Genomic DNA, 27777 nt, shown 5'->3' on the forward strand with positions numbered 1-27777 from the left:
TTGTATATGTGAGGGAATATTCGACATTTAGGGGAAGTTGCAAAATGATCAATATTTCACCCCCATGTATTTTTTAATCGTATAACTGTTTAGAAGCCTAATATTCACAGTCCTACTGTACCAGACAAAAGCAAACGACAGACAAAACACCAAGAAATGGGAAATGGCACAAAAGAAAGAAAAAGAATGAAAGCTGTGAGCTATTTTTCACATGACATTATGGAAATATGAGGGTTTTAGAGGACGCAGCAAGTAAATATGAAAACGTGGATGCATGTGTTGTTGTTGTACTGTACAGCAGCTTTGAAAGTGAGGACATGTCCTATATGGAAAAGAAATAGAAAAAACTTATAAAAGACTTGCATCAGATGTGGCCTACTTCATATAGTGAATCATATAAGGCTTATATGATTTACTCATGAAAGTGGCCACTTTCATATATTGTTTTAGTAAGTATCCAAAACATACAAGTTTACTTATATCTGTTTTCACTCTTGTATGCTTTTCATACAAGTTTCACACAAGACAGATACAAACTTTATACGATTTATATATATCTTTTCCATATGAGGTGTCAGCGAGGGTACTCACAAAGATAGAAACGTGTGCGTGTGTGCACGAGTGTAGCGGTGTGACTGACAGAGCAATCTTGAAACACACCACCCATATGGCTGCCATTGATTTCCAGTTAATTGAATGATTACCACTTTAGCATGCACCACCACAGCCAACCTCTGCTGTCAATCAGCACGAATGCGTCGCTGCCACCTGAGCTGCTGTCTGTGCAACAGCGAGAGCAGGTTTACATCTCACACGTGCAAACGCTGTAGCTGGTGTGTGTTGCCCCAGGCACATGCTTCTTATGAAAGCAACTTATCAAATCAATATGCGGTGAGTGTGCTGTATGATTCGAAAATGTACTTTTGGGGGATTACTGTGCTAGTATTATCGCTATGCCTATTTTCTCCTTACGTTAGGTTCCATTTGTGTTGTGTGTACATTCTCTTTTACTGTGCTGTTTTTTATGACTGTAAATGAATCAATAAAGCTTCACTGTATTGTTTAAGCTCTCGGTCCTGTAACTGGATCCAAATGTGGCTATGGATTCAAACTGAGGATTTAGACATAATCTGGTAATACAAATACGTGTGACACAAATGGTAGTGTCATATCCCACGATGCTTGATAGGCAGCTGAAGTAAAACAATTAGAAATCCAGCAAATAATACTCTGCCTGTGTCTACACGTCTGGTCTTAGAATGGTAATTATCCATTTGTTAAAATAAAATAACAGACTACAGGGAAGGGATACTGTAAATCTACATGTGTGTGTGTGTGTGTGTGTGTGTGTGTGTGTGTGTGTGTGTGTGTGTGTGTGTGTGTGTGTGTGTGTGGTTACAGGCCATGTGTAATATGGGTCATTGGTTTGCTGACATGCTATATAAAGCTGGTATTTTGACATGGGCCAAAATCTGTGATGCACAAATCCCAAAGGCGGTGTGCCTGTGTGTGTGTGAATGTGAGCTAATAAGACAAAAAAACATACAGTAGGCTTTGATTCATTACTATGTAAGTACTGTGTGGTCTGTTCTACCAGGAAATGTGTGCCTGCACCGCTCAGTGGAGCTGGGGGCTTCATGTAGAAAACATATGGTCTTTAGAGAGGGAGACAGATGAAGGATAATCCCTTTGGCAGTCTAGCACACACACACACACACACACACACACGCACACACACACACACACACACACACACACACACACACACACACACACACACACACACACACACACACACATATAATCTAGTCCTGCATATGTGTGCTTTGTGAGTTTAACACCGTTTAAAGCTTGGTCCTCGAAGGTCTGCTTTTTGTCTTAATTACTTGTTTTTTCAGCCTGCTTTAGCTTGCTGCTCTGCTGCACTTTATCTGACAGTAAATCAAGCAGGCTGACATGAGAAGAGCTCCAGCTTCTTCCTTTTAGATTTTAGGATGGAACTAAAGAGCCTTCCCCATTCTTTGCATAAAGGAAACACTATAAATGACCCCTGTGCCTCATGCCCCACACGTTTTTCTTCATACTCCACACATTAATTCTGTTCCCGACGCACTTGCTACTGTGCAGCTTAGAAATGGAACAGACAACAAAACGGCTCTTAGCGTTCTGCGGTCCCAGTTTGATTTGACCGGGTCAACACAGATACAGGCGCGGGTTACATTTGAAAAAGCAAATAAAAGGAGCACGCTGTGATTTGTGGCTCTATTGGCTCATCCAGAACTCAAAAGTCGTTGAGGAAATCCGATTCCTCGTCAACTAAGCTGAACTTTGACTGAAACATCAAGTCAAAATGCTGCAACATAATCTCCACAATCTCCAGGGAGACACCACAGGAAGAGTGTGGGAGAGTTAAAAATTACACTCTTCCTGTTCCCGTCTAAACACAGACATATTAAGCTTTAATTATTCTCTCCAGTGGCTTTGTAATTAGAAGCCAATATCAGGTAGAGCAGCATTATTGGTTACTCAAGCCAAACAGATGAGTTCTATACATCACCCTTCCTGCTCTGCACAGCTATGAAGAACAGCAGGAGGTCAATTAAAAATCCAGCCCACAGGCCAAAGAGGGGCAGTCTGAAGTTAGCCAACTCACACTCAGGCTGCTCAAATTTCTGATGACTAAGAACCAATACACGGAGTCGTCATATGTCTGAGAACATGCACACAGCAAGACTTTTAGTGTTTGTAATGTGTCTGTGAACAGGAATCAATGAGGGAAGCCATAAACAGAATCAATAATGGTACTGGTATTAATACAATTTCATCAATATACTATTTAAAGAGCATATGAAGATCATTTTAGCTTGATTTGTTACTACTAGTGTCAAAGGAAAAGCAGCTTCAGTGAAATATTGTTGAGTAGAAAAATGATTTTATTTCACAACTTATTCTTGTGGCTTTCAATCAATAAAATTACTTTATTCCAAACTATAAAACCATCTGCAATGTAATGTGAACAAAATAAAATTCAAAATACAAGTACATTTCTGCTAGAATTAGTGAAATACCTGCATATATAAAAGGATAAACTATGCACGCAGCATTTTCATTTCAAATACTTCAAATCTTACTACAGTTCCAGGTATTTGGTGATAAAAGGTTAACTCGATTAATTACTTTAACTTTTTTTCCTAGTTCTGTACCTACAGCTTATTGCAAACAGGGTTTATAAAAACAACAATAAACTCAGGACATGCAGTGTCTTGGATTTCTTTAAATAATATTTGCTTAATATGCTGCATTTATATATATAGATATATATACACATGTTTGATCAGTGAGTGAAATCCTCTGTGTCATACGACTTCAGCACCAAATAAAATGTCCTGCAAAAAATACAGACATGTGCTGAGAGGGAACCTCCAGCACAGGATCTCTGCCTAATGACTGTTTTCTGACCATCTAGCATCCTGCCTTTGCATCTCTCTGGCCTTTTGCTGGGTGAGAATATCCTGAGGGAAGTATCTCATTATTGTTTCTCTAATGAGCGGAAAGGATGTAGAGAAGGAAAAAAGAGAACTTCTTCGACTCTGTGGAAGTCATTTCAAGGATGCTACCCTGAGATAAGTGGGGAGAAGTATTTAAAAAAAGAGAGGCATGCATCTGCCTGCGAAGGTGTCCCAAACATATACAGTATGAGCTATATGAAACCAGATCAGACAGAAACAAAAATAAAAACCTGAATAAACGCAACCGCGTAACTGTTACCAACATTTCTGAGAACGTGAATGGATCAGTGTCTGTCCCTTGGTCTTGGGAGGTGTATCTGCAGCTCTTAAACTTCAGCTGTGGTAGTTCAGTCACCATTGTAGCAGAGTCCCTAACTGTTGAAGGGTCTGGTGTTTCTGTCAGGATAGTGTTCTGAGTACTGGGCCTCCATTTCCTCCATCCAGGCCATGCTCCAGTCCCAAGCAGAAACAGGCTCCAGTTCGCCGAATGAGTCGCCTTCTGCATGGAAAGATGGGTACAAGGCGCTGAGGGGGGAGGCAGGCGGAGAGAAATCTAAACACAGGAGAGCACAACATGTTGACATTTCAATATCAAGCATGTGTCTGTGTGTGCGCGTGTGAAACTTTATTTGCCTTTGGAGAAGCAAGAGTAAACATTTCGAGCCCTCTGAGGAGCACCTTTCATGATGATTCTCAGGGGTGAAATGAACATTTCGAAGCTTCTTTGAAGCAGCAGTTTGTCCCTGAAAATAAAACTTTTCTAATTTGTTTGAGGCTCTGAAGCAAACCGAGCCAATTCACACCAACCGCTTTGTGCAGTCCAGTGGTAGCAACAAATTTCAAAGAGCTCCGAGCTCACGTCCAGAAACAAAACACAAAAACGACGCTGAAGCCTTGAAGCTATACAGGCTCTGCCAATTAATGTGAGAGTGTGAAAGTGCACCAATCTGTGACAAGCCTCTTCCTGCTGTTTTCTTAGGATTAATCCACACTGTACTCTTCAAGCTAGGTCTCAGATAAGTACACTGAACCTGTGTGTGCACTTAACTGCACAGACTTTTTTTTTATTGGTAACTGTAAAGCAAAACATTTTAAATGTTACTGAAAACACAACTGATAGGATGTCCTGAACACCCAGAAAATTTCACTTGACATACAATAAAATGAACCCATGACCTGATTCCATCATTGCACAAATGTTAAAAACGGGTACGGTTTGGCTGCATGTGATCCACAGCTTTGTACTCAAAGTAACTCAGAGTAACTGCGAGGGAACATAATCAGCTGCAGAGAAGCCACTTCAAGAGTTTTCATACTGTGTGATAGAGTGAAAATCATGCAAGGCAGAACGTTGCCAAAAGTGAGTGTAGTGAGTGGAATAAAGCTGCACGGACCCCGAGGGAGGGCAGGGTGACTGATGAGTTGACAAAGAGGGAAGTAGATGACTCATCTGGAGGTTCAATCTGTTGAAAGGTCCCTAAGTAATTGCCTGGTGCCACTAGATATTAGACTGAATGAGTTTTTGTCTTTGCACAGGGGGCACGTGGACCAAAGCAGAAAGTCTGCTCAGACACGTTTCTGCACACAGTGAGACATCAGAAATATACGAAGAAGGCCAGAGAGGCCAAGCTACTTCCACAAAGCATTTTCACAACATTGTAACCCTCCATACCAACTTAGGGCTGCTCTTCCTTACCATTGAGCATCTTTCATAGATGAAAGGCCCCATCTAGTGGGGGAAAGTGGTAAGTACAACAGCGTTAGTGGTTTTGCACTTGTTTGTTTTCATCCATTCCAATAGAGACTAAAAGCAGCAGCTCACAGCTTTGTTTATGTCACATGAAAAATCAGTGATTCTGCACATGGAACCTGAACTTTTGCGCTATGAGACAACAGCACATCAGCTGGCAACTACACTTTATCATTTCAAAGTTCAAATTGTTTTTTTAGTAACTGAATCATTTGATCTTTGTTTATTTATCATTCATAAATAAATAATAATGCTCCAAAGGATAGAGCAGTTCATGAGGAGCCACTGGTAGGAATGAACTAAACCAAACCAACTTGTCAGTGTATTGAGACACTGCTCTGTATAAGTTCTGTGTGCTACAGGGCTCCATTGTGCCTCAGGAGGTACACTTGACCTTCTATTATTTTGAAGGTCTGTAGTTTGATCCCCTGTTTTCTCGAGTCCACATGCTAAAATGAGACACACACTTGTTAGAGTGTGTGCGTCTAATAATTAGCAAAAGTTTATGGCATAGACTAAAGTGCTAAATGAATGAATGAACTAAAAAGTACGACATAAACATGAGTCTGTTTATCCTTTAGTAAAAACTATAAGCCACAGTTTATGCTGACTTAGGTATTTCTCCTTCTTACGTATCTTTTGTCCTGATACTATAAAAACTTAAACGAATCCTTCGGAAAGCAGCCTCCAAATTGTTTTCTTAAAATATAAACTTTTTAAAAACAAATGTTTTTGTGAGTAAATGAGTTTAAAACACAGACAAAATATAGATGGGTGACAACACTGAACACACTGATGGTTCAGGACTACAAGTTGTTGAAAGTAGCAGATTAAAAAACAACTCCACAGGATCACTTGTGGGAGTTCTGTAGTTTTTTAAATAGTATTTTTACTAGTATTTTATAACTTAACCCCACCCACTAAGTGCCGTGCGGTTAGGTTAGCTGGTCATTCAAAAAAGCTCACATAACTGTGCGTAGTTAAATCTCATTCATTTCCACCATCATCTCATGAAAACGGATGTTTTTATACATTTTTTTGCCACAACTGATTTTCCTATTTCAAAAGTGACATTTCTGCTGTTTACCTGACAAAGAGGCTCCGCTCATGCTCTCCGCTGCCATGGCCAGGAGATGAGCAAAGTTAGCACTGTCATTAGTGTAGCAGCTGTCCACGGAGCTGATGAGGCTGGTTCGGGCACTGGACAGGTTGCTGTCCATGACTGAGCTGATCGTGTTCCACAGAGAGCTGTCCCATTCGCTGTAGCAGGAGGAAGGCGAGCTCTGACGGCAGGCATGACGGAGACTATTTAATGGAGGTTCGGGCTCAGTGAAGGCGTCGTGCACCTGAGCAGAGCGAGTCGGCCCGCAGATGTAATTCAGCGTCGAGGCAAAATGACGGGACAGGGAAGGACGCTGCTCTGGCAGGGCACTGCTGACACAAAGGAGCAGAATGGTCAGCTACAGTAACTGTGCATGCATCTGTATGTAGGCTGCATACAGGAGAAACTAAGCCGATACGCAGAATAATATCATGGAATAGTCATTATAGTGTTCACCTTTGCTCAGTGCTGACTGTAAATGGATTCATTATGGCTTTACCTGTATCTCTCTGGTTTAGGAGTGAGCTCCAGGTACTCAGCAGCTTCCTGTGCTGTCAGCATGCTGCCCTGTTCATCACTCTGTGACACAGAAGATAATGCAGTGCACAGGTGGCTGTAGGATGGGCAGATGTTCTTGTTGCTGGGTCCCAGTTGTCCATGGGGGCCTGATGCAGGACACACTGACTGAAGAGAGCCCATGTCCATTGTTAGCTTTGTGGAACGACTAGAGCTGAGGGAGACGCAAACAGACTGTAAGACTTGTGTCTTTTTTTTTTTTCTGTCAAACAACCTTTAGAAATACAGGAAACCACTGTATACATCACACTGTATAAATGGTATCACTGATTTTTATGCTTTCTTCTCACATTTTGTTAAACATAACGTAACACAAGCTTAACAAAATATATCATGTAAGACTTAATGTATGATTTTATTGAGGTTAGAAGTGCTCGTAGCTGCAATTCATTGTCACAGGAAGTTTTTTTTTTACATAAAATATATTTATGAAAATGTGAAATTAGATAGCTAAGTTAATAAAGTGAACCACCACTTGTTCATAAAAATTGTTGTTGCTGTCTTTATCTCCTTTATTTAATCAATTCGCAAACATATATATAAAGTGAGGTTTGCTACATAACAGAACTACAGTATATAAGAGTTCAGTTGTCCTGCTGAGGTCAGACACAAACACTATTCATGCCAATAAGCTTATTCTTAGCTGTCTTTATCTTTGTACCTTTCTATACATAAAAGTCTACCAACTACATAAAGAAAAGAATAACCATTCAAATATGATAAAAGAAAAAAAACTTCAGAGCTTTGACTTTTCTGCTCTGTATAGTAATTAGGTTCTACACAGGAATGGTAAATGGCCTGTATTTGTATAGCCCTCTACTTAGTCCCTAAGGACCCCAAAGCGCTTTACACTACATTCAGTCATTCACCCATTCACACACACATTCACACAGTGACTTGTAGGAAGTGACTTGTAACAGAGTGCTAAACAGAGAGCACAAGAAGTCAGTGACAAGAAAAGACCACCACGTTAAACTATTCCATGTTTCAAAGCGAGTACCTAGTACAAGGGCAAAAACAACCTGGTATGTCTGTGATATAGTGTAATGCTTTGTAAGCAAGTACAGAGAATATAAAAGATTTGTTTAACATGCAGCTGAACATTGATCTGTGCGTTTGACTTCTGCAAATTAAAAAAACAAAACAAATATTTGACTCTATTCAACAATTTAGTGAATTTCTTCCTAATTATGAAATATTGAGTTAATCCTTTAATATGTGACACGATGTCAAAGAAGCCTTTAACTAACAAAATAAATCAGTTCATCCTCATTTATGTCCATGCAAACCAATATCTGAAACAACTCCCTGAGGTCCTTCAATACTAGACTAATACAGAATAGACTACTACAAAAATAAACAAGTAGTTGAACTGATCAAAATGTTCTGCATCAGGCAGCTTAATTACTGGAAGTACTGGGATCAGTAACAACCACAATTATAAATATACAAGGTGTCATAAATTAATGACAACTTTACTGGTTACACTTCCAAACTAGCAGTCTTCTTGTGTCCTGTGTTTTAAACTCAGTGTTACACATATCTGCAAATAGGATCCTTATCATTGTTCTCCTTAAGTGTTTCCACTAAAGTGGGCACTTTCTGGGACAGAAACATACTCAAAGCACCGAAGTCTAAGTCATCGCTGGCCATTAATGGATGGCTAAAAAAATAGAAGATACATGGCAGGAAGCAGGAAAACTTTGCCAGATTTTTTAACATTTCTTCTGGTTATTTGCATAAAACAACTGAAACATTGCATAGAAAGAAATATTAAAATACACACTACTGTAATGCTTTGCAACCAGAGGGGCAGGACATATCCAGGAGGTATGAGAGAAGGTGGGAGGATTTGTACTGTTGTAGGATATTTACAATATAAAGTGAATTGAGGACATTGTTGTTGTCGTCTGGTGCTATGTAAATAAAACTGAACTGAATTTCAGTCTTTCATTCTGGACTAGCTAGCTAACATTTTCAGAGGGCTCAAAGTTCCCACTGTGACAAAACTAAAGCATACTACTGTCCAACTGAGTGAACCACAATCACATCTATTTAACAATTTCAGAGTTTGAACAGTGTGTCCCAAACTGACTTGAGGGTCATATTAAGGTTAATCTCACATCGCTGTCACAGTGACAGCTAGTGTCTGCTACAGATTAGTAAATACATTCTGTTTTTATCAGTGGAATTGGAGAGGTTACAAAAACAGAGGTTTTACTGTTGAAGAGTTTACTGTTACTCTTCAAAAGTACCTGAACAAACAAACTCACAGCCTTAGAGTTAAAGGTAGTCTGCATTCTAGCTGCACTATAGGAAGGAAATATCCTGTATTATATAGATAATGTACTACCTTTATGCCAACTAAACTATCCTAAAGACTGACGTATACACTGGTTTTTATAGGGTTATCTAAAAACCTGCATTGTCAAGTCTAATTTTTCAGTTGCTGATGAGGAGTCAGAAACAACTAAATCTGTTTTTTTTTTCATTATTCCCCTTCTACACAACACCTGCATTTCCCAGAACAACATCTCCATTCAACCCTCTAACACCCAGTCTGAGTGTTTATCTCACCCTCCATCTGAGGTGAGGCTTTGCGTGTCAGTGGCGTCCTCGGTGGGTACTGGGGGAGGGGGCAGCAACATGTTCATAAGATGTAGTGATGCTGAGTAATGCAGCAGACGAGGACAACCCACAGGTTTACCACTGTCTGGATGTCCACCTGGATACACCATAGCAAACCATAGCAAAGTATAATTATCCAATAATTCCTTTTATTCCAGATTCTATAAGCATATTTTTAAATTTCGGGACTACAAAAAAGTTTGATCTGTGTACAAAATGTTTTTTACACTTCCACGAGGTTTGTGGACAATAATGATTTAATTACACAGATTGAAAGTACCGTGCTGGAGAGCTGGTATGTGACTATGTCCCTGGGTTCTTGTTGAAAGTATAGGGACACTGCTCACTGCATGCAGCTCTGTGGAGAAAACCAATTGGCCAATTCACGTTACTCAAGAAAGAAAGAAATTAACACTGCATTTCCAGATATCCACTGTTCCATATCTACCTTGCTTGCTGTGGTTCTTTTCCCATGATTCCCTTAGCACACCCATCTTGGGCTGGGGTCGTATGGCCTGTTTCCATGGCAGAGCCTCCCTGCTGATGATGGGTGAGGGCTTGCTGGCAGGATGAGTAAATATCTGGATAGTTTCGGCTCCTTCTTTGTGGGGCAAACCATGAGACATTTTAGTGACACGTCCCGGACTGTTGAAGGTCTTAAGACCACTGCCCATGAGGTCCACGTAAAAGGTGCCGTAGACACCGCAGCTATCGGTCACAATGGGAACGGTCGACTCCAGGCAGCTGCTGTCCTTCTTGGATGAGACTGGGAGGCCTAAGAAAACAGAGAGATTTATAAGAACACAAGTAGAACAAAAGGCTGCATCCCAAATTGCAAAATACTGCATGGGTTTAAAAGGTTTCTATGTTTCACGCATTGGGCCACAAAGTCAAGCTCGGCAGTAATCCCAGAAATGAGTTGAACAAACACAGCTGTCAAATCTTATATACGACGAACTATCTGAGCGGCTTTAGCCTGCACACAGATGCCTAAGAATCTTACAGATGTAGCACCTTCAAGCTGTTCTACAACCATCACTTCTTTTCAGGCTTTGTCTTTCTAATCACTGTAGTAGCTGTGGCCATTAAGGCCTGTTCTGTTCTACTCTGGGTCTTGCTGCTGCTTTCCCTTCTTGCAGCTTCATGTGGCACAGCCATAAGGTGGTTAGCAGTGTCACTTCCTGGTTTGAACCTCAACTGGAGTTTGCAACTCTGTGGAGTTTGCATGGTCTCCCTGTGCCTCTAGGTATCCTGGCTTCCTCCTATAGTGAAAAGGTATGCATACTGGGTTAACTGGATATTCTAAAATGACTGTGGATGTGAGGAAGCTAAAGATGGTCAATAAAAGAAGCTCTGCATAAATGTGTCTGTTCATCTCAAACAGTGCTGTCATAAAGCTCCTCCCATGTTTGGATCCAGTCTTTACATTACTGCCATCTTGTGGCTACATTTAGGTATTGTCACTGAAAGCTGTGCTTATGCTCACTGGAAACTGAGCACAAAGTATACCGGCTCAGCTATCACTGCTCTGGAATCAGCTAGGATCTCCACTTTGTATGAAAACGCAGTTTGCATTAGCCAGTAAACATGCTTTGGTGATTCAGCATCAGAACACCTGCTGTGCCAACACTCCACAGTCATTTTCATTAATATTTGGATTCCCCGCATAGATATTGACAGTTTACCATGTCACACACGCCTCAAACCTTTTTTATTCATCTGATCTGTTGTTATTAATACATCTGGTCCTCAGAGGACAGCCATAATACAAACATATGCATTAAAAAAAGGTGATGCTGAACATTAAACAGAATATAAAGTACTTAAAATGAGCTCAATATTAAACATATCCAGGATTAATAGTAATTCTTTTAACACCGATGGAGTGTTTACAGTGAAAATAGAATATCAATCATATATATTTCATTTTTGTTTGAGCAATTTGTATATATTAAAGCCATTTCTTATATTTTGTAAACTGTGTAATATATATTGTATTATTTAATTAGTTCAGTCTGTTACTGTTATTGTCTTGAAGCAAATGTAGCCAAATAATTTCCTCAGGGATTCATAAAGTATTCTGATTCTAAACTGCCTTTCTGTACCACAGTCACCACACGCCTCTCGTGTACATACAATGTTACACACAGTGTAATGTCTATGTGAGAATAGCACATGTTGTAGTCCAGTAAGTTCAATCCAGCAGCACAATTTCAGACAATGTCCTAACCTAATTCTCCAGATTGTTTTACATGACGTCTGAAAACAGCTTATGTAGCATCATCAGAATCATTGGTTGATTTTTTTCGTTTCCTCAACTGTAAGCAAAAAATCTTTGGTGGATTTTAAGAGGTCACCACGAACCCAAACAAGTAAATCTAGTCAGGTCTGCTGTAGGACAGCAGTTTGGGAGAAAGAAGTCATCATCAGTCTACTGTTTTGCAGTCCATACTCACTGGTGCTTCGGATTCCTGGGTGATGCTGACCTTGGGCCCATAGGTCATGGTACTTTTGACTCAAAGAAGGTCTCCAGCCTCCGGGGATCCACGGTGAATCTGGAGCTGCCATCCTGGAGAGAAACCAAATCAAACCAAAATGAACTCGCTGTAACCAAACGTCAAATATTAGAGACGTTTTTATGCTGTAGCATAGATTCATTATCTCCATATAATATTTATAAGAATCTCACTTTGTGTTCTCTACCATGGATACCGTGGAATTCTTGTTAACAAATGGCTTTTTGCTTTTGAATAGTACAAAACACTCTGACAGTAGAGGGGAAGATGAAGCATGTTCGATCCCCGTCTGCTCCAGTCTGCATGCAAGCTACTAACCCCGAGCTGCTTCATATGAATACGTGTGAATGTTTGGTAGGAGAAGTGCTTGTGCGAGTTATGTAAAGCGCCGTAAGTGCTCAGAGTAGAAAAGCGTTATATAAGAAGCAGTGGTGCTCTAGTATTTACCTAACCATAGTCATGTCAGAGGCTGGCACATCCCGAGTTTGAATAAGAAGGCACCAGTACTGCAAACCATGCAATGATGGAAGCAAGAGAAAAAAATGAAGGTAACTTGGAACAATTTTGAACTTTTTTTTAGAGTGAATGCAGCCATCTACGAAGCGCCTTGAGGCGACTTTTGTTGTGATTTGGCGCTATATAAATAAAATTGAATTGAATTGAATTGAGGGGTTGGTGAGTTTATTTTCTACTAAAAGTTGTAACACCATTTGGTGGTTTCTGTTCAATATTTTGTGATGCTCGTGTTTCGAAGGGTTAGGTCACTCAGTAATTCCTGTGTAAAGTATTGAGTCAGTAAAAGGAGTCGTTCCCTTTAAAGCTCACACAGATAGATTTAGGAAAGTACTGGATGGAGGAAAAGCAAAGAGGACTGGTTCTTACGTAGTGCTTTTCACTAACATTCACAGATGAACGCATTACAGAGAGTTCAGTATCCTGTCCAAAAATGCTTAGTCATTAAGTTAAGGATCTGACCATCAACCTTCCAATAGGCAGAAGACCTGCTCTACCTTGTACCTACACTGCACCCCCCCCCCCCCCCCCCCCCCCCCCCCACCCCAGATTTCTTTTCCAGGTGAATACTTTTAGGTGGTGAAAACAGATTTTGCTTCTGTTCCGCCTACTGCTTACTTCCTGTGCTTCTTCAACACGCCATCAACTAAAAGCAGGTGTTTTTTTGTCTGTAAACAAACATCTAAGAGAATGAATGTAATACATTTAACCAGCTGTCTTACCAACACTTTAAAAGCTGACTTGCTGACTATAATTCAAAGTGGTTTGTATACATTCAAGACACTACTTGAATGAATGTAAAGCTGATTCATCCACACTTGGTTTTAGTGGTTTGAATGTATTCCTGTCACTTTATTGTCGCAACAGAATCGAATATGCGTCTTCTTTTCATTTTACCTGTGTTTTATAATGAGATCTTCACCGGCTAGTCTTCGCAAACCTAAAAATAAAGGAAGATATAGTATCAACAAAATATGCATATTATTGTTTATCACAAAGCCTTTGTGGGTGTATTGGAGGTTCAGCTTTTTCTTTTTACTATGGTGAACATTAAAGCCTTAAACTCATACCTTTAGCCTTGCCAGGTCTTGGTATCAGCTGACCGGTCCTGCTGTGGTGTCTGAAGAGACAGATCGCTGCACCCATCAGAACACACCACAAGACGGCGCCGATGCTGCCGAGCAACACAGGGTCCTGAAGAAAGGCCAGGACCGGGGACAAATGCCGCCTCTGGCTATCTGCCTCGGGTAGTCCACCTAACTGTGAGTCTGAGCAGCAGAATGGAAGCACATTATGAATGAATACAACCCAGTCTGAGAACACACGCTGGTCTTTATCTGTCCTGATACAGAAATAAAAAGTTGACAGCTGTATTGCTCACTGATGACAAATCCATGAGGGTCACTCAGCATTCCTACTCCAGCCCCATTGACTGCTGCTATGGTGACCCAGTACTGCTTCCCTTGTTTGAGGCTAGAGATATGAAGGCTCAGTTGGCTACTATCCACAGTCCAGTTTTGGTACTGCTGCTCTTCGGGCTCCACACACCACACCTGAAGAAAGTTTGCATCTTTAAGAGTGAGATTGAAGCTTGTATCCACCCCAAACATGATCAAAATCATTTGTGTGGATAAAGCTTTAATCACTAAACAATTCATCAGCTGCTCCACATGGACATACCAGTAACTGAGACTCCAGTTATAACAGAATAAAACATTCCTACTAAGAACCATGTGCTCTTCTTTATTAAATATTTAATATGTCTACAATACAACACATTTCTTCCATCACAAAGTTTGCCTCAGAATCTTAGTGCACAGTGATTGGTTAATCTGTTTCTTGTTCCACTTGCTGATTAATTCTTCCATATATTTGTATGCAGGACTGTTTGTATCCCATGTTTCCCTCTTAAAATGACTCCAGCATGATTCATTACAATCTGTAAGGATTTATGTTTCCCTGAGGGTTTCAACAGTCTGCTGAGCAGATAACTGTGTCGTGCAGTCCTACTGTAATTACCTGGTATCCCTGTAAGATCCCATTGTGGGTTACAGGAGGAGGAGGCTCCCAGCTCAGATGGATGGTGTTATTCTGCTCATGATTGACTGTTACTGACACAGCCCGAGGAGAGGCACTGGGCACTGTAAACAGAGCACTTATTATTACCAGCAAAACACAATGAATATTCTCACATCACAAAGATAAAGTAAAAACCTTTGTCACCTGTCTCAGAAACTCTCAGGTGCCGGGTGTTGCTCTCCCTCCCATATAAGCCGCTGCCATAAGGCCGAACTTTGAAATCATACTTGTAGCCTCTCTTTAGGGGGCCCACCTGAGCCTGGAAGCTGGGGAATGTCACCTTCTCTGCTGCCCAGTCTGAGCTGGCAGTGAGCAGAGAGCGATACAGAACCTCAAAGCCATCAAGGTAATGCGGCTGCGCTGGGAGTGACTGGAGCTGGTCAGGGAGAAAATACAATGTGGATCGTGTACGTGTCATACTCCTGCATTCTTTCTGACACGTGGTGCAACAGCTTTCCCTTACCTTCCACTGTAAGAAGGACATGTTAGAATCAGGGGCCATGACGGTGACGTTCTCCAGAATCACACGCAGGGATGACAGCTCTTTGTGGAGGTCTTTCTGCTCAGTGTTGGCAGCCTCTGGAAACACAAGTGGTTTATTCAAACCCATTGCATTAACCACAGATGATTGCAGCAGTGTGTGAGGACCTCTCTGTTGCTGGCCAGATTGTGCAGTGAAAATTCACTAGCCAACGTTAACCTAGAGCATACTTGTTTCATGAATTCATTCACACAGCAAGAATCTACCGCTGACATAGAACTGCAAGGTTTCTTTGAACACAAACATGTTCCTAAAGACTCTAAACTTACATTACAGATTCATAAAGTCTTTCCACTGATACTTCAAATCCCTCAATTGCTAACCAAAGGATAAACATCATTCTTCACCCTCATTTGGTGCAATGATGATGGTAGGGAGATTGCTAAACCCTCACAGCTGTTCAGATGGACGGAGATTTTGCAGTTATGAAGACCATAACATATGATTCACATGGTTCCCTCTCTGTTATTTTTCATTAACTGCTCAAATCTATGAGTAAACATTTTAACATCATGTGCATTGGACAGTGCAAAGATAAGGATTTTTTTATGGAGAGGTGTTTAAGAAAGGTGTATGAGATGAATAAATATCTTCAACTGTGGCATGCATAAGCACTTTAGTATCTGCAAGTGAGCATATTATAATGTCTGAAGCTGAACTAAGGTATTTTTTGCATCATATTTTTGCATATACAATTGTGGTAAGTTATTTTTCAGTTAGACAACAGATACTCGATGACAGAAAACACAGTTGATTGTCATGGACAACTCCAACACGAGTTTCAAAAACTGCTTCAACTCATTCAAATGCAAATGCATGCAGCAAAGCACGCCCACAGCTTAAAAGATCTTACTCCAGAATGAGCAGCTGTGCTTAACATTTCTGCTATTCTTCAGCTTTTTACTGACCAAATCAGCTAATTTATGAAAAACACCTCTGCCTTTGCATCCTGTATATAATGTCACTTTGTTTTAATAAAAAACCTACAGCACGTTCTGGGAAATTACTGTTCTCTCCTTCATGTGCAGACCTTTGCACAAAGACGAACAATAATCTAATCACAAACCTACTTCCCAAGTGTGGACTTACTACAATCGCGTCTAAATTACAGAATTCAGAAGACTACAACTAAAGTCGTAGACACCACATGATGAAATGAATTAGTTTCAGCATATCAAATCATAACAATCATGTCTAAACTGTGGCTCTGACTGCTGTAAAACAGAAATGTCACTGTGTGAAGGAAGCACTCATTTCCTACACTTAGAGTAATCGTAGGAAAACATTCTGATGGCCCACACTGAAGCAGAGTGTTTTTAACATTCATCGAGTGATTGTAAAACACATGACACCAGATATATTTTAACAGCATTATCATGTAACCTCACCTTCAACTAGTAGCTGTGCACTGGCAGTGACCACACCCACATCATTGAGAGCAGTGCAGGTGTACTTCCCGGCATCCAGGGCTGTCACATAATGGATCTGGAGAGTCTGGTCTGGGTTTACGATGTACCTGTGTAAAGTAAAGTAAAGTGTGCATGTTAGTCCCCGTAGGGAAATAGTTCCTCTGCATTTAACCCATTCACCCAGTGAAGCAGTGGGCAGCCACCAATGCAGCGCCCGGGGAGCAGTGTGTAGGAACGGTACCTTGCTCAGGGGTACCTCAGGGTAGCCGTTCAGTGGAGTCGAACCACCGACCTTCCGATCATGGGGCCACCACTCTACCTACTGAGCTATCCCTGCCAAATCCATGTGCACACATGGATTTGAAATTTCACGTCCCCCTCATCTCGTCTAAAAGAATCAACATTTAGACATAGCATAGATTCAACTGATTTCATTTACAAGCCTCCATATAACTTAACAGCTTGATGTAGACAAAGATTAAGAATAATTTGGACTTTTGAATTTGAAAAACAAAGACTGCTCTGAAGCGCAGTGCTTTTTGGTGTTTTGTGTCTGTTTTACATAAAATGTTAACACTTAAAATCGCCACAGTCTGCAATATTTCCACACCCATAAAGCATAAATGAATATTAGCCAGTGACCATGTGAAAGGGTTCTATATTACCTGCCATTGGGCAGTGGTCCCTGCTCTCTGCTCCAGACCACAGCAGGTGGAGGGTCACCTTTAGCTTGGCAGTAAAACTGGGCAGACTCTCCCGCTCTTACTGATACGTTTTCTGGCTTCAGCACCAGTACGGGCTTGGCTGCAGTACAACAGAAGAGAAACTCAAAACTATGCTTTGCATGTATCAAAGTGTTTTGTTTGCAGAAGGAAAACTTGCATAGGGTAATATTGCTTTGGAATCCTGACATTGCATTGGAAACTAGCGATGCTAACACAGTGATGAGTTGTTTTCAGTTCCTGTCTCACCCAGCACAGAGAGCCGAGCTGCCCTGCTCTCCCTCTCCCCCACAGTGTTGATGGCCGCACACACGTAGGCACCAGAGTGACTTTTCTCTGCAGGACCGATGATAAGCTTCCCATTCAGCTTCTGCAGCGGAAGCACAATGCAGACAGGATGTGGAAATCGCACAGGATCTATACATATATGTACACTTCAAACTGGTGACTTGAGACCATAAACTCATTAGTAGAGGTCACACAACAAAACAGCCAGAAGATTTTCCATCAGACTTCTTTGTGGAACCAGAAGTAACTCCCTGCTGGAAATGTAAAAGCATGCACTTTTTAGACCTCAAAGCTAAATTGATTTGTACTGACCTTCTTTCACAGGCAAACCTCTGCAAATGCATTTATCGAGAATTTATAATCTGACTTTTTTCCAGTTTTTTTAATACAATGGTGATTTTTAGTGAATGAATTCAATCCAGTACTATGCTCTTATCAATGCAAACAGTGTTACCTTAAGAACTATGCATTTACCTCCTGCTGCTGCTGTTATGTTAATCTGACAGCGATGTCTGCACCTGCATCTACAAGGCTGATTTCAGTGCCAGTATTCCTCATCTGATCCGTTTCTACCCTCTAGAGCGTTACTGTCAAACGAATGTAATATTGTTGTCAATTTGATGAGAATTCCTCCAAGAGCTGGCTGCTGTGTTGCTGTTTGTTGGTTTAGCCGACATGACAAATTTCACACTGATACTGGATTGTTTTGACATTCACCTATTTGGATCCAGCTTTTTCCTACCATAGAAACTGCCCTGAAAGAGGTCCTGCAGGGTCATTAAAAGGGTTGGAACATGCACAAAGGTGTGGATGCTAAAGGTCAGAGTGCAAGTTCTTAAGAGGAAACATCATGTGACGGTGCCCTTTGCATTTGTTAATAGTTGTGAAGTTCCATTTCAAACAGTTGTAAGAATCTATTTTACACAGGTTATATAGCTGTAATAGATTTATTAGGGGCAGACAGCTCACAGTGTAATGATGATCAGCACTGCTGATGGGCAGCCCATCCTTCTTCCAGACAACATTAGGTTCCGGATGTCCCACTGGGGGGCTGCAGGTTAAAACAGCCATTTCCCCCTCTGCCACTTCCACATCAGTAGGCTGCATACTGAACTCCTCCTTCAACACTGCAAAATCAGAGAGTTCAGGTTAAGCTTACCTGAGACCTATATCTTTGAATACACTGAGAGATAAACTGTCTGCATGAGATAAAATGTCTATTTCTGCACTTGTCCAACCCTCAGCCCAGAGGGTTGGACAAGTGACATTTCCTCATATTCAACCACAGAACAGCCTTGACTCACTCGCATGTAAGAAAGATATGCAACAAGCATGCAGTGTATTTTCTCTCAGTTTGAGCTTGTGAATGTGTCGGAAACCTTTATGAGAGGCATTCCTCTCTGTACTGCAACTTTTCCAGCAAGACAAATTCATGTGTCTCACTGCTCCCATCAACTCCAATTCATATTTTCTGTGGGCTTTACTCATCATTACTGAACCTTTTTTCCCAAGTAAAATAACCAGACATCTACCATAAATGGCCATCCTCTGAATGGGGAAATATCCTCTTCATTCTTATTGCTTTTTACTTTTTAAGAAAATTTGTTTGATCTCAACATTTTTAACATTTTCTCATTAACACATTTTATTTTTTAATTTATTTTGAATAAATTTTTATTTAAACAGAAATCATATTAGTCTGTTTATTTAATCAGACAGTTGACCCACATGACATTTTGCAATTTTAGACGCCAGAATATGAAGGCTATTATCTATTATATTAATCATATCATTATATATTATATCTATTCTATGAACATAGTGAAAAGCTATACATAGTGAGAAGCTAAACATAGAAGGTTTTATAAAATAAACTCCAAAAAGGAATACATTATTTTAACTACAAATAATGCATTAATGAACATTCATGAACAACCATCAATCTGACTGTGATATAAAGGCTGATGAGTCAGACCTACCATGTGAGACTGGAGTAAGATGAATAGGTAACAGGGTGGCTTAGGGAGTGATATTGAGCCAGGTGGTTTGAAATGTTGGGAGTTCTGGTCCTCATACTGTAGGGACTGTTGTTGTGAAGTAGTGCTGTATAAATCCAGCTGAGCTGAATTTACCTGAAGTGAACTGAATTAAATCAACAGCTCACTGGGACACTGTTTGACTCCAGCAAACACTGACACTGTCTCTCTGTGACTGTAACCACGCACGTCTTCATCACCTCTCTGTACGAGTGTCTGTGTGATGTCTTTATTGCCCCACCTCTGTTTTCTGATTAGGGTTTCATCTATTGTCTTTTTTAGAGAAAAACAAATTATAAGCGCATCTAGAAATTATTTTTAAGATGCATGCATCCAGCCAAACACTTGTCTGTACTCGGGCGAGACTTGAGAATGGATGCTTAAAAAGCATTCCGATGTTCAAAGACCCAGAATTCTCCTGTGGAAATAAGGCTGATGTGCTTGGAAGAAATTCTACTGTCAATTAAGTGCTTTAGCAACTGAGAATATCAAATATCTCAGCTGCTAAAGCACTTCATTACTGATTACTATTTTTGCTAAAAATGGAGTTGGAAATAAGTCTAGAGACAAACCAGAACAGGAGACAGGAAATGTGTTTTGATTGGTTCAGTAATGAAACTATGTGAAAAATATAGACATAAACCCCCTAGATCAAATTAATTTTACACATACCGCCCAAAAGTGGGCCAGACCTGTGAAAATCTCATTTCTTGCAGTGTGAAGCAGTTTGTCTGCACATTTAGTCCCTGACATATCTCAATATAAGAAGGAAACAAAAGTGCAATTTCAACAGCGTCTCTTACTATGCCGTTTTTCTACGTGATAAAGAAATGATGCTGTAGTAAATGAAGTAATGAAGTAAACTCTGTCAGCATGACTGTTGGGCTTGAATTGTATGAAATAAATGCGTAACATTAGAGAAGTTTAGTTAATTTCCTTAATTCAAAGAACATTTCCTATTTTATTTATTTATTTATGTCTTTAACTGGATACATTGTAAAAAACAGACACTGATAAAGTAGAGACTGAAACAAAAGGAACTAATTGCTTATCTGTTACTTCATTACTCTAATGTGAATGACTGTGTGCGAGGTGCTTATCAGTAGTAAAATCCTGAAATTACGAGTAAAGTAAGGGATTACTATTGCAAAAAAGTAATTAGATTACAGTTACTTTCCCGTAAGCATGCTGTGTTAATGCGTTACTAAACCGTGATTTTGCTTGTGAGAGTGTCTCATAGCAATGATGTAGGCGCGTGCGACGTTCATGGTAACAGACATTTGCAGATCAACAATGGATAATATATAGAGTGGGGGAGAGTATGACCAGCACACAGCGTTTAAAGCGTGGAAGTACTGACCTTACTTTGAGTTTGATTTTGAAAAAAGTGACAAAAACATTAGCGTCTGCTGTACAGTGCGGGGGAAGAAAACTTATTTTTACAGCAAAAAAACCCTTAAACTTCTGAGCAAGTACCAAGCACGCTGCCACGGGAATGTGAAATAGAAAATAGAAGAGAAACCCCCGGATCCCCCCACTGACATGACCGCTGCGGCACTGGGCAAACCTCCACCTGCTCCACTCCTGCTAAACAGGTGAAAATAGATTTACGAACGACAGGACTCAGTGCCAAGTCTTTGATTTTATTTATTTTCTGCTGTGTTTTACTTGCATCTATTTGAAAGAGTGAGTGTAAACACAAAACATTTTTTTAAATATGCTGGACTGTGCAGAAAATAGGTTCAAATGTTAAATGAATTTCTTCAAGTCAAAGACTGTTGCATATAATTACATTTTTGCTTGATGCAATGTGCATAAAGTTAAAGGATTAAAACTAATAACACAAGTTTTAAAAAGAGACTTTTTCATTTGATTACATTTTATATGATGGAAAATGAAAGGTGTATTGTTTTATTACCTATTGAAGTTGTGTATCATGTTTTTTAAAAGTAACTAAGTAACTAATTACTTTTGAAAATTAGTAATCAGTATCAACTGGATTACTTTTTTGGAGAAGTAATCAGTTTACTTTTTTCAAGTAACTTGACCAACACTGGTCATGAACATTTGAACTCTGTGCCTCTGGGAGGCCGATGTTCCCACAGAAGAAAACATGATTGGACCTTAAAACAGACTGCTTATAAAGAACAAGTTTGTTTCTGAGTGTGCAAAAAATTTGACACCAGTTTTTATACTTTGAGTGGTTATTTTTTATTATTACTCTCAGTTTTTTTGCAGTATTTGTATATTTGAACATTCAGTGTCATTTTGGTTTTCATTTAACTTTATGTTGCTTTTAATTCAGTGTTTCTATGTTGTGTGGTGTCTTGTAATGCACTTCATAGGTCTTGTATTTTAAATGTATTATATAAATTATTAAGGTTGTTACTACTCATGTTTAAGGCAAACAACTATTGATACGTTGTAAAAATATAAAATAAATACGAAATATGACTACAGTGTAGTTGCACTACGATATGATTATTTAAGGACTACATCTTTGCATGATTCATACATACACGCAGACACCAGATGTTCTTGCAGACCCTCATTTATCTATAAGGCCAACCACCCTTTAAGCCAACTTTCTTCTGATTGGTTACCTCGTGCACATCATGTTTCTGTGGAGCCTTGTATATGAAAAGACTAATCTAATCAAAGTGTTTTAGTTGTCAGTTAGACAGACAGTTCTTTTTATGCCTGTAGGGAAATATTTTCTGTGGTACAGCAGGTCCTATGAGTAGCCACACATGTCCCAGTCTCACCTGCGATAAACAGCGATGCATTACGGCTGGTGTCCTTCCCCGCACTGTTCCTAGCCACACAGGTATAGACACCCTCATGCGACTGCCCCTGTCTTCCCCCTTCCACGCTCAGAAAGAAGAGGCTCCCGTCTGAAAGGATCATCGGCTGCAGCTGGCCATCTCTCTTTGCGGTCTCTAGCAGCTGATTGTTGCGTAGCCACTCAATAGTTGGCTTCGGGCTTCCGTCAGCGCGACAGGAGAGGGTGGCAGGATTGCCAACTTTCACCACCACATCAGAGGGGTGGTGGACAATGCGGGGAGGTCTCTCTTCTGCTCGAACCTTGGAACCTGAGGAGGATAAAGAGAGAATTGGTTAAGCAATGCTGCTCATGTTAGCTTTGATTTCCTGAGTTTGTTTCTGTGTGTTTCACAACAGGAGATTTGGTGTAAATTACAGCACTTTTCTCTGTAAGAAGCAAACCTCAGCCCTACACATCGCCACCCCTGAGTTCCAGCCACTAGCAAAACCCACAACAAACAAACGTATGCTCTGCTACCAACAAACAATGTGTATTTGCAGCCAGTTGCAATGGAATGCCATTGTTTGAGCTTCCCATGGGACTGGATACCCAAAGACGGTGCACAGATGGTGATCAGCTTCCTGACAGGAGCGGAAGTCAGAGGTTCTCAGGAACATCCAGGCCAACAAAAGCTGACGGGAACTTCCTCATCAACGGGACATCCGCCACAGAACAAAAGACCATCTTCAAGAGACACTTAACACTCACTTTTGAAAACTTAAAATGTGGGAAGAAACAAAGTCCTACAAGTGTGTTAAATTACATCATTAAATCATCTTAGGTTAGCAAGGTTTGGGAAGGCAAGTTACAGCACAGACGCTGCTTCTTATTTAATTTATACTATGAAAAACACATGCTTTCAATGTAATTTATACCAGCTGTGTTTAAAGAAAATAATCAGGAAAACAGGAAACTGAATTCACATCTAAACTGAATATTATCTTAATCTGACCCAACATTTTGGGAGTCTGAAATGGGAAAGGACAATCAACAAAACAGCTCTTGTCCCTCTTGAGCTGTTCTTTCATTTACTATAGGCGGAAATGCCTTCCCATTACAGCTAACAATAAGCTGTCCAACCTCATTGTCACTGTGTCCTTTCACATTCAGAGCAAAGGCGGGATGCAGTCAAAATACCAGCATGTCGTGGTCAAAACACTCTCAGGACATTTCTAAAATGCTTTATTCTTGGGAGGTAGGTGGTAATCAGGACGCTCCTGAACGTCACCAACATTTCCATTCAAACAAGCTGCACAAGCTGGGTAACAAATTATGAATTCATAAACTGTTAGAGGTTTACCCAAAGATCAGCTGGCAACAGATTCATTATAATTGTAACTATATTTAAAAAAACAAATCCATTCAGCTCATGCAGCAGAAGCACAATGCAGACAGGATGTGGAAATTACACAACATCCATGCATATATGTACACTTCAAACTGGTGAGTAACTTGAGACCATAAACTCATCAGGAGAGGTCACACAACAAATCGGCCGAAAGATCATTTTACACTTCTTTGTGGAACTGGTCTGTGAGCTCTCGTTAGTGACTTTGACACATTAATTGTCTTACAGTTTTTTACAGTTTATCTGTGCATTGGTGAAGCTGCTAGAATTAAAGCAAGTGGAACCCTGAACACAGACCCTGCAGCAGTATTACAAACATCCCCCTCAAAACTCTACGTTAGGTCTTTTTAGATTTTTCATTTCATGTCAAGGATTCAAAGTAACACATTACAGTTAAAAGGCATGCTCATCTTTTCTAACACAGGTTGTTTAGTTGACAGGAAGAGTTCCAACAGTACTTACCGAGGAGGAGAACTCCAAACACGGGTAGAAATATGTTCTCCAAATAACTTCTGCTCATCATTCTGAGCAGCCAAGTCAACAACCAGGATACTTTCCTCTGATATTAAATTTAAAGCTAACCTGTTACGTAGCATTTACGCCTCATTTTCACAAAATTGCCATTTGAGGGTTTTTTTGTTTGTTTTTTTTTGTTTTTTTTTGTTGTTTGTTTTAAAGTTACCGCAACTATATATATATATATCTTAAACTTAATTACTGCTCTATAACGATTACTCCCTCGCAGTCCCAACTCCACACAGCTGGGAGGTGCAGTGAAATTTAGCTTCCTGATGGAATGGTTTTCAAAATAAAACCACGAAAGGTCTCGAGGCACAAGGCTCAATCGTCCCTGAAAGTTGATTCTGTTCACCGGGACATTCCGTTTTCGGTGAACAGAATCAACTTCCTGGGAAGACCACGAAAAAAACCCGCAATGTTAGTATAGAAATTATTATTAGTGTAGAAATAAATATTATTATTGTTATTATTATTATTTGGAAATAAATAATAAATTTATTTGCTTTAGTCCATAAAACTGCATTCTGTGATTTTAATTGATGTGATTTTAATTTGTATTCAAAATGGCAAGGTTTGTTTCCGCTTTTCTGACCACAGAAAGTTAACCGCTACATTATATGAAGCAAACTACTATCTAGATTAATGAATCTGTGTCCCCTGTGTTTATGTTTTAGTAAGTTCTTTTCTCTCGTTGTATCTATTGCAGATACTTTGCAAGAAATTCAGGGTAAAAAGAAGTCACATGTCATCGTGGAAGAAACGTTTAATTACTACATTACTACTGAAGACTCACCTGTTCTCAGCTGCATTTGAATAAAGCACCAAATCCGCACTTAAGCTTAAATTTCAAAACTTACATTTTAACTACTGATTTTATCTACTGTTCTGATTTTATCTGTTTTGATTTTATATACTGTTTTGTTTGTTTGTTAATTAGTTAGTTTGTTTGCTTGTTTTAATCAATTTTAAATCATGCTTTTTATTTGTTTTTGTTTCTAATGTCTCTGTAAAGCACTTTGAATCACCTTGTTGTTGAATTGTGCTATACAAATAAACTTGCCTTGCCTTACAACCAAATGTAAATCGCATAACACTATCAGAAATACCTGAGACCAGCAACGCTCTTTGGATTTTTACATGCCACAATATTACAGAATATAACCAGCTATTGAACAAAGAAAAGTAATGAATAAATGAAAACCTTGTCGAATTAAAATATATTTGCCAGTGATTCTCACAGCACTAATTTATATTCTGTGGAGTCAGTTATAAAATAAATAGAATAAAAGAAAATACATTTCTGATGACCACTGTAAACACTGCTATAAACAAACAAGCAAAACATCACACTAATATTAATATCAATTTCAACAGTAGAGTTTGGTTTTGCCTTTAAATATTGTATTTTAGGTTTAATCAAAGGAACGGAGGAGGAAGTATTACATTTTCCATTTAATCATGAGCTGTTGTCCATTTTCAGCTTTTGTGCTAGCACTCCTATGTGGCAGGAAGTTTTGAATCTCTCCATGTTTTTATTTAACAATAGAAGGAAACTGTACATCTGCTCCTCATTCATTGTGTCCAGCAATTCAGCTTGAAGGCTTTGTCACAGTAGGTTTTACTATAGCTTTTTGTAGATATCTTAAATTACTGAACTAAAAACAGGTTAGAGATTTTGTACAAATATACAATAAATTGAGTTTTTGATTATAAAAAAAACCATGCCATATAAGAATAAGTTCTACTACATCTCCTAAAGACAGAAAACAGTCCTGATGCTGAGTTACTTCCAAGTTTCCACAGTGAGGACAACTCCCAAATAAATGGACTACCACTAGTTCATTCTTTCTAATGGCGCACATAAATAAAGCATTGTGTAGTGAACTGTGCATTGTGAAGGTCAGAAAGGCCCGGGGCTAAGTGATGGATGTTTATATTGATCCAACAACTTAGGCTGGATGGCCTCGGCATCGGCAAGCTTTCAGCCTACAACAAAGGCTTTAGAGAGGATGAAGGATGAGTCGCCCCTGCAAAAACACAGCCCATGGGAATGGTGCTGGGACCAAGATGTGCGGAGGGAAGGGACCTCTTTCAGGCTGTAGACCAAAAGGTCAGCAAAGGTGTTGGAAATGAGGAAAAGAGGGTGGGAAGGCATTAGAAAAAAGAAAGAATGTGTCAGCTGTAGTGAGGAATGTGACAAAATGTGACTTCAGAGTAAATTCGCTTGTAAAGGAATTAACAATCACTGTCAACACAAAAGGCTGAATTAACTTAATTTAACCCAAAATAGGTTGTCTTTTTTGGCGGCTTAAGATAATAATTAAAGACTGAAGACAACAACGAAATGCCGATCTTAATACACTTAATAAATCTGAGCTGATGTAACTACTATGAAGAAAAAATATAGATGAGACTTTATTACATACAGCCAATGTGTTTTCTCTTTGATGAGACTTACTTTGAAACATAATTGTGAACTGACTTTTTTGCTGTGACATATATAGTACACATCACAAATTTTAAATATGTTTTGTTTAGTAAAACAGTTAGATTTAAATAAACATTGGATTACATTTACAGTTACATTACTTTATCTGGTCATTAACTTAATGCATTTATAGATCTAGAGTTTGAAATGTAAAAAAGAGTAAAAAAAGTAAACATTTTGAAGAAAAGTTATGATGACTTTTGATTTTCAATACTTACACTTTATGTAACAAGGATGCAAAAGGCAATGTTAGTAACATAGAAGATATTTATCTGTTTTAAAATCACAAATTTAGTTGCAGCTCTAAGCCTGTCAGATGCGCTACATGCCAGCCTATAAGGTGCTGTCATCTACCTTCTCACTTAAAGGTCTTGCACGAAAAGTTTCAGCTCTTCTGCAGCAGAGTGCTGTCTGTCAGCTCTGTGAGTTTAGCACTCACCTTTTCTCCGGTGTGCCCTGTTCCTGTGAGGTGTGTGCTGGTGTCCCCCACTGTGATGAGCACGCTCCTTGAACAGGGTCTTTGACCTCTTGTCTAAACCTGGCTCTGCCGGCACGATGCCATGACACTTGCACCACTTGGAGTACTCTGCACAGGTGCAGAACCAGGACACCCAGAGGAGCCACACACAGACACGCATCTTCATGCTACGGGTCCAGGATGCAATTCCCCAACTCCTTACTGTGGTTCGGCTGTATCAACCATCCCCTCAGTCTACTCTCTACCGTGGCACTCCACAGACATTCAACATGTGACCTATCTTACGCCCCACTTCTTATTTGGAGATTTATGTTTCTCCATATTCCTCAGCTCCTCTTCCCTCCCTTCTTACTCTGGTTGCTCTCACTCTCTCCCTCCTCTTTGGTCTCCACCCCCCCCTCTGAGTAGTAAGAAATTGGGAGATGTGGGGTTGGGTTGGGGGCAAACAATG

At 39.8% G+C, this 27777-nt stretch overlaps 1 protein-coding gene across 2 annotated transcripts; it reads right to left on the bottom strand.

The window, feature by feature from the left end:
* Window positions 1-2912: 2912 nt before the first annotated feature.
* Window positions 2913-27777, bottom strand: robo4 (roundabout, axon guidance receptor, homolog 4 (Drosophila)). Of its 2 annotated transcripts, none has more exons than XM_023153342.2 (19): window positions 27288-27777; window positions 22435-22761; window positions 18603-18760; window positions 17595-17715; window positions 17289-17427; window positions 16603-16730; window positions 15137-15252; window positions 14818-15049; window positions 14614-14735; window positions 13976-14147; window positions 13665-13862; window positions 13492-13534; window positions 12022-12134; window positions 10014-10340; window positions 9846-9923; window positions 9515-9662; window positions 6861-7091; window positions 6347-6690; window positions 2913-4062 (listed from the first exon to the last, which is right to left on the bottom strand). In XM_023153342.2, exons 1-19 carry the CDS (start codon window positions 27490-27492, stop codon window positions 3881-3883), a joined length of 3384 nt encoding a protein of 1127 aa, XP_023009110.2. In that variant the 5' UTR covers window positions 27493-27777; the 3' UTR covers window positions 2913-3880. The 2 variants fall into 2 exon arrangements, with proteins under 2 accessions (XP_023009110.2, XP_004567506.2); XM_004567449.4 differs by lacking the exon at window positions 27288-27777 and adding an exon at window positions 24304-24638.

This window comes from Maylandia zebra, linkage group LG10 (assembly GCF_041146795.1).
Source record: "Maylandia zebra isolate NMK-2024a linkage group LG10, Mzebra_GT3a, whole genome shotgun sequence".
NCBI classification, from domain to species: domain Eukaryota; kingdom Metazoa; phylum Chordata; class Actinopteri; order Cichliformes; family Cichlidae; genus Maylandia; species Maylandia zebra.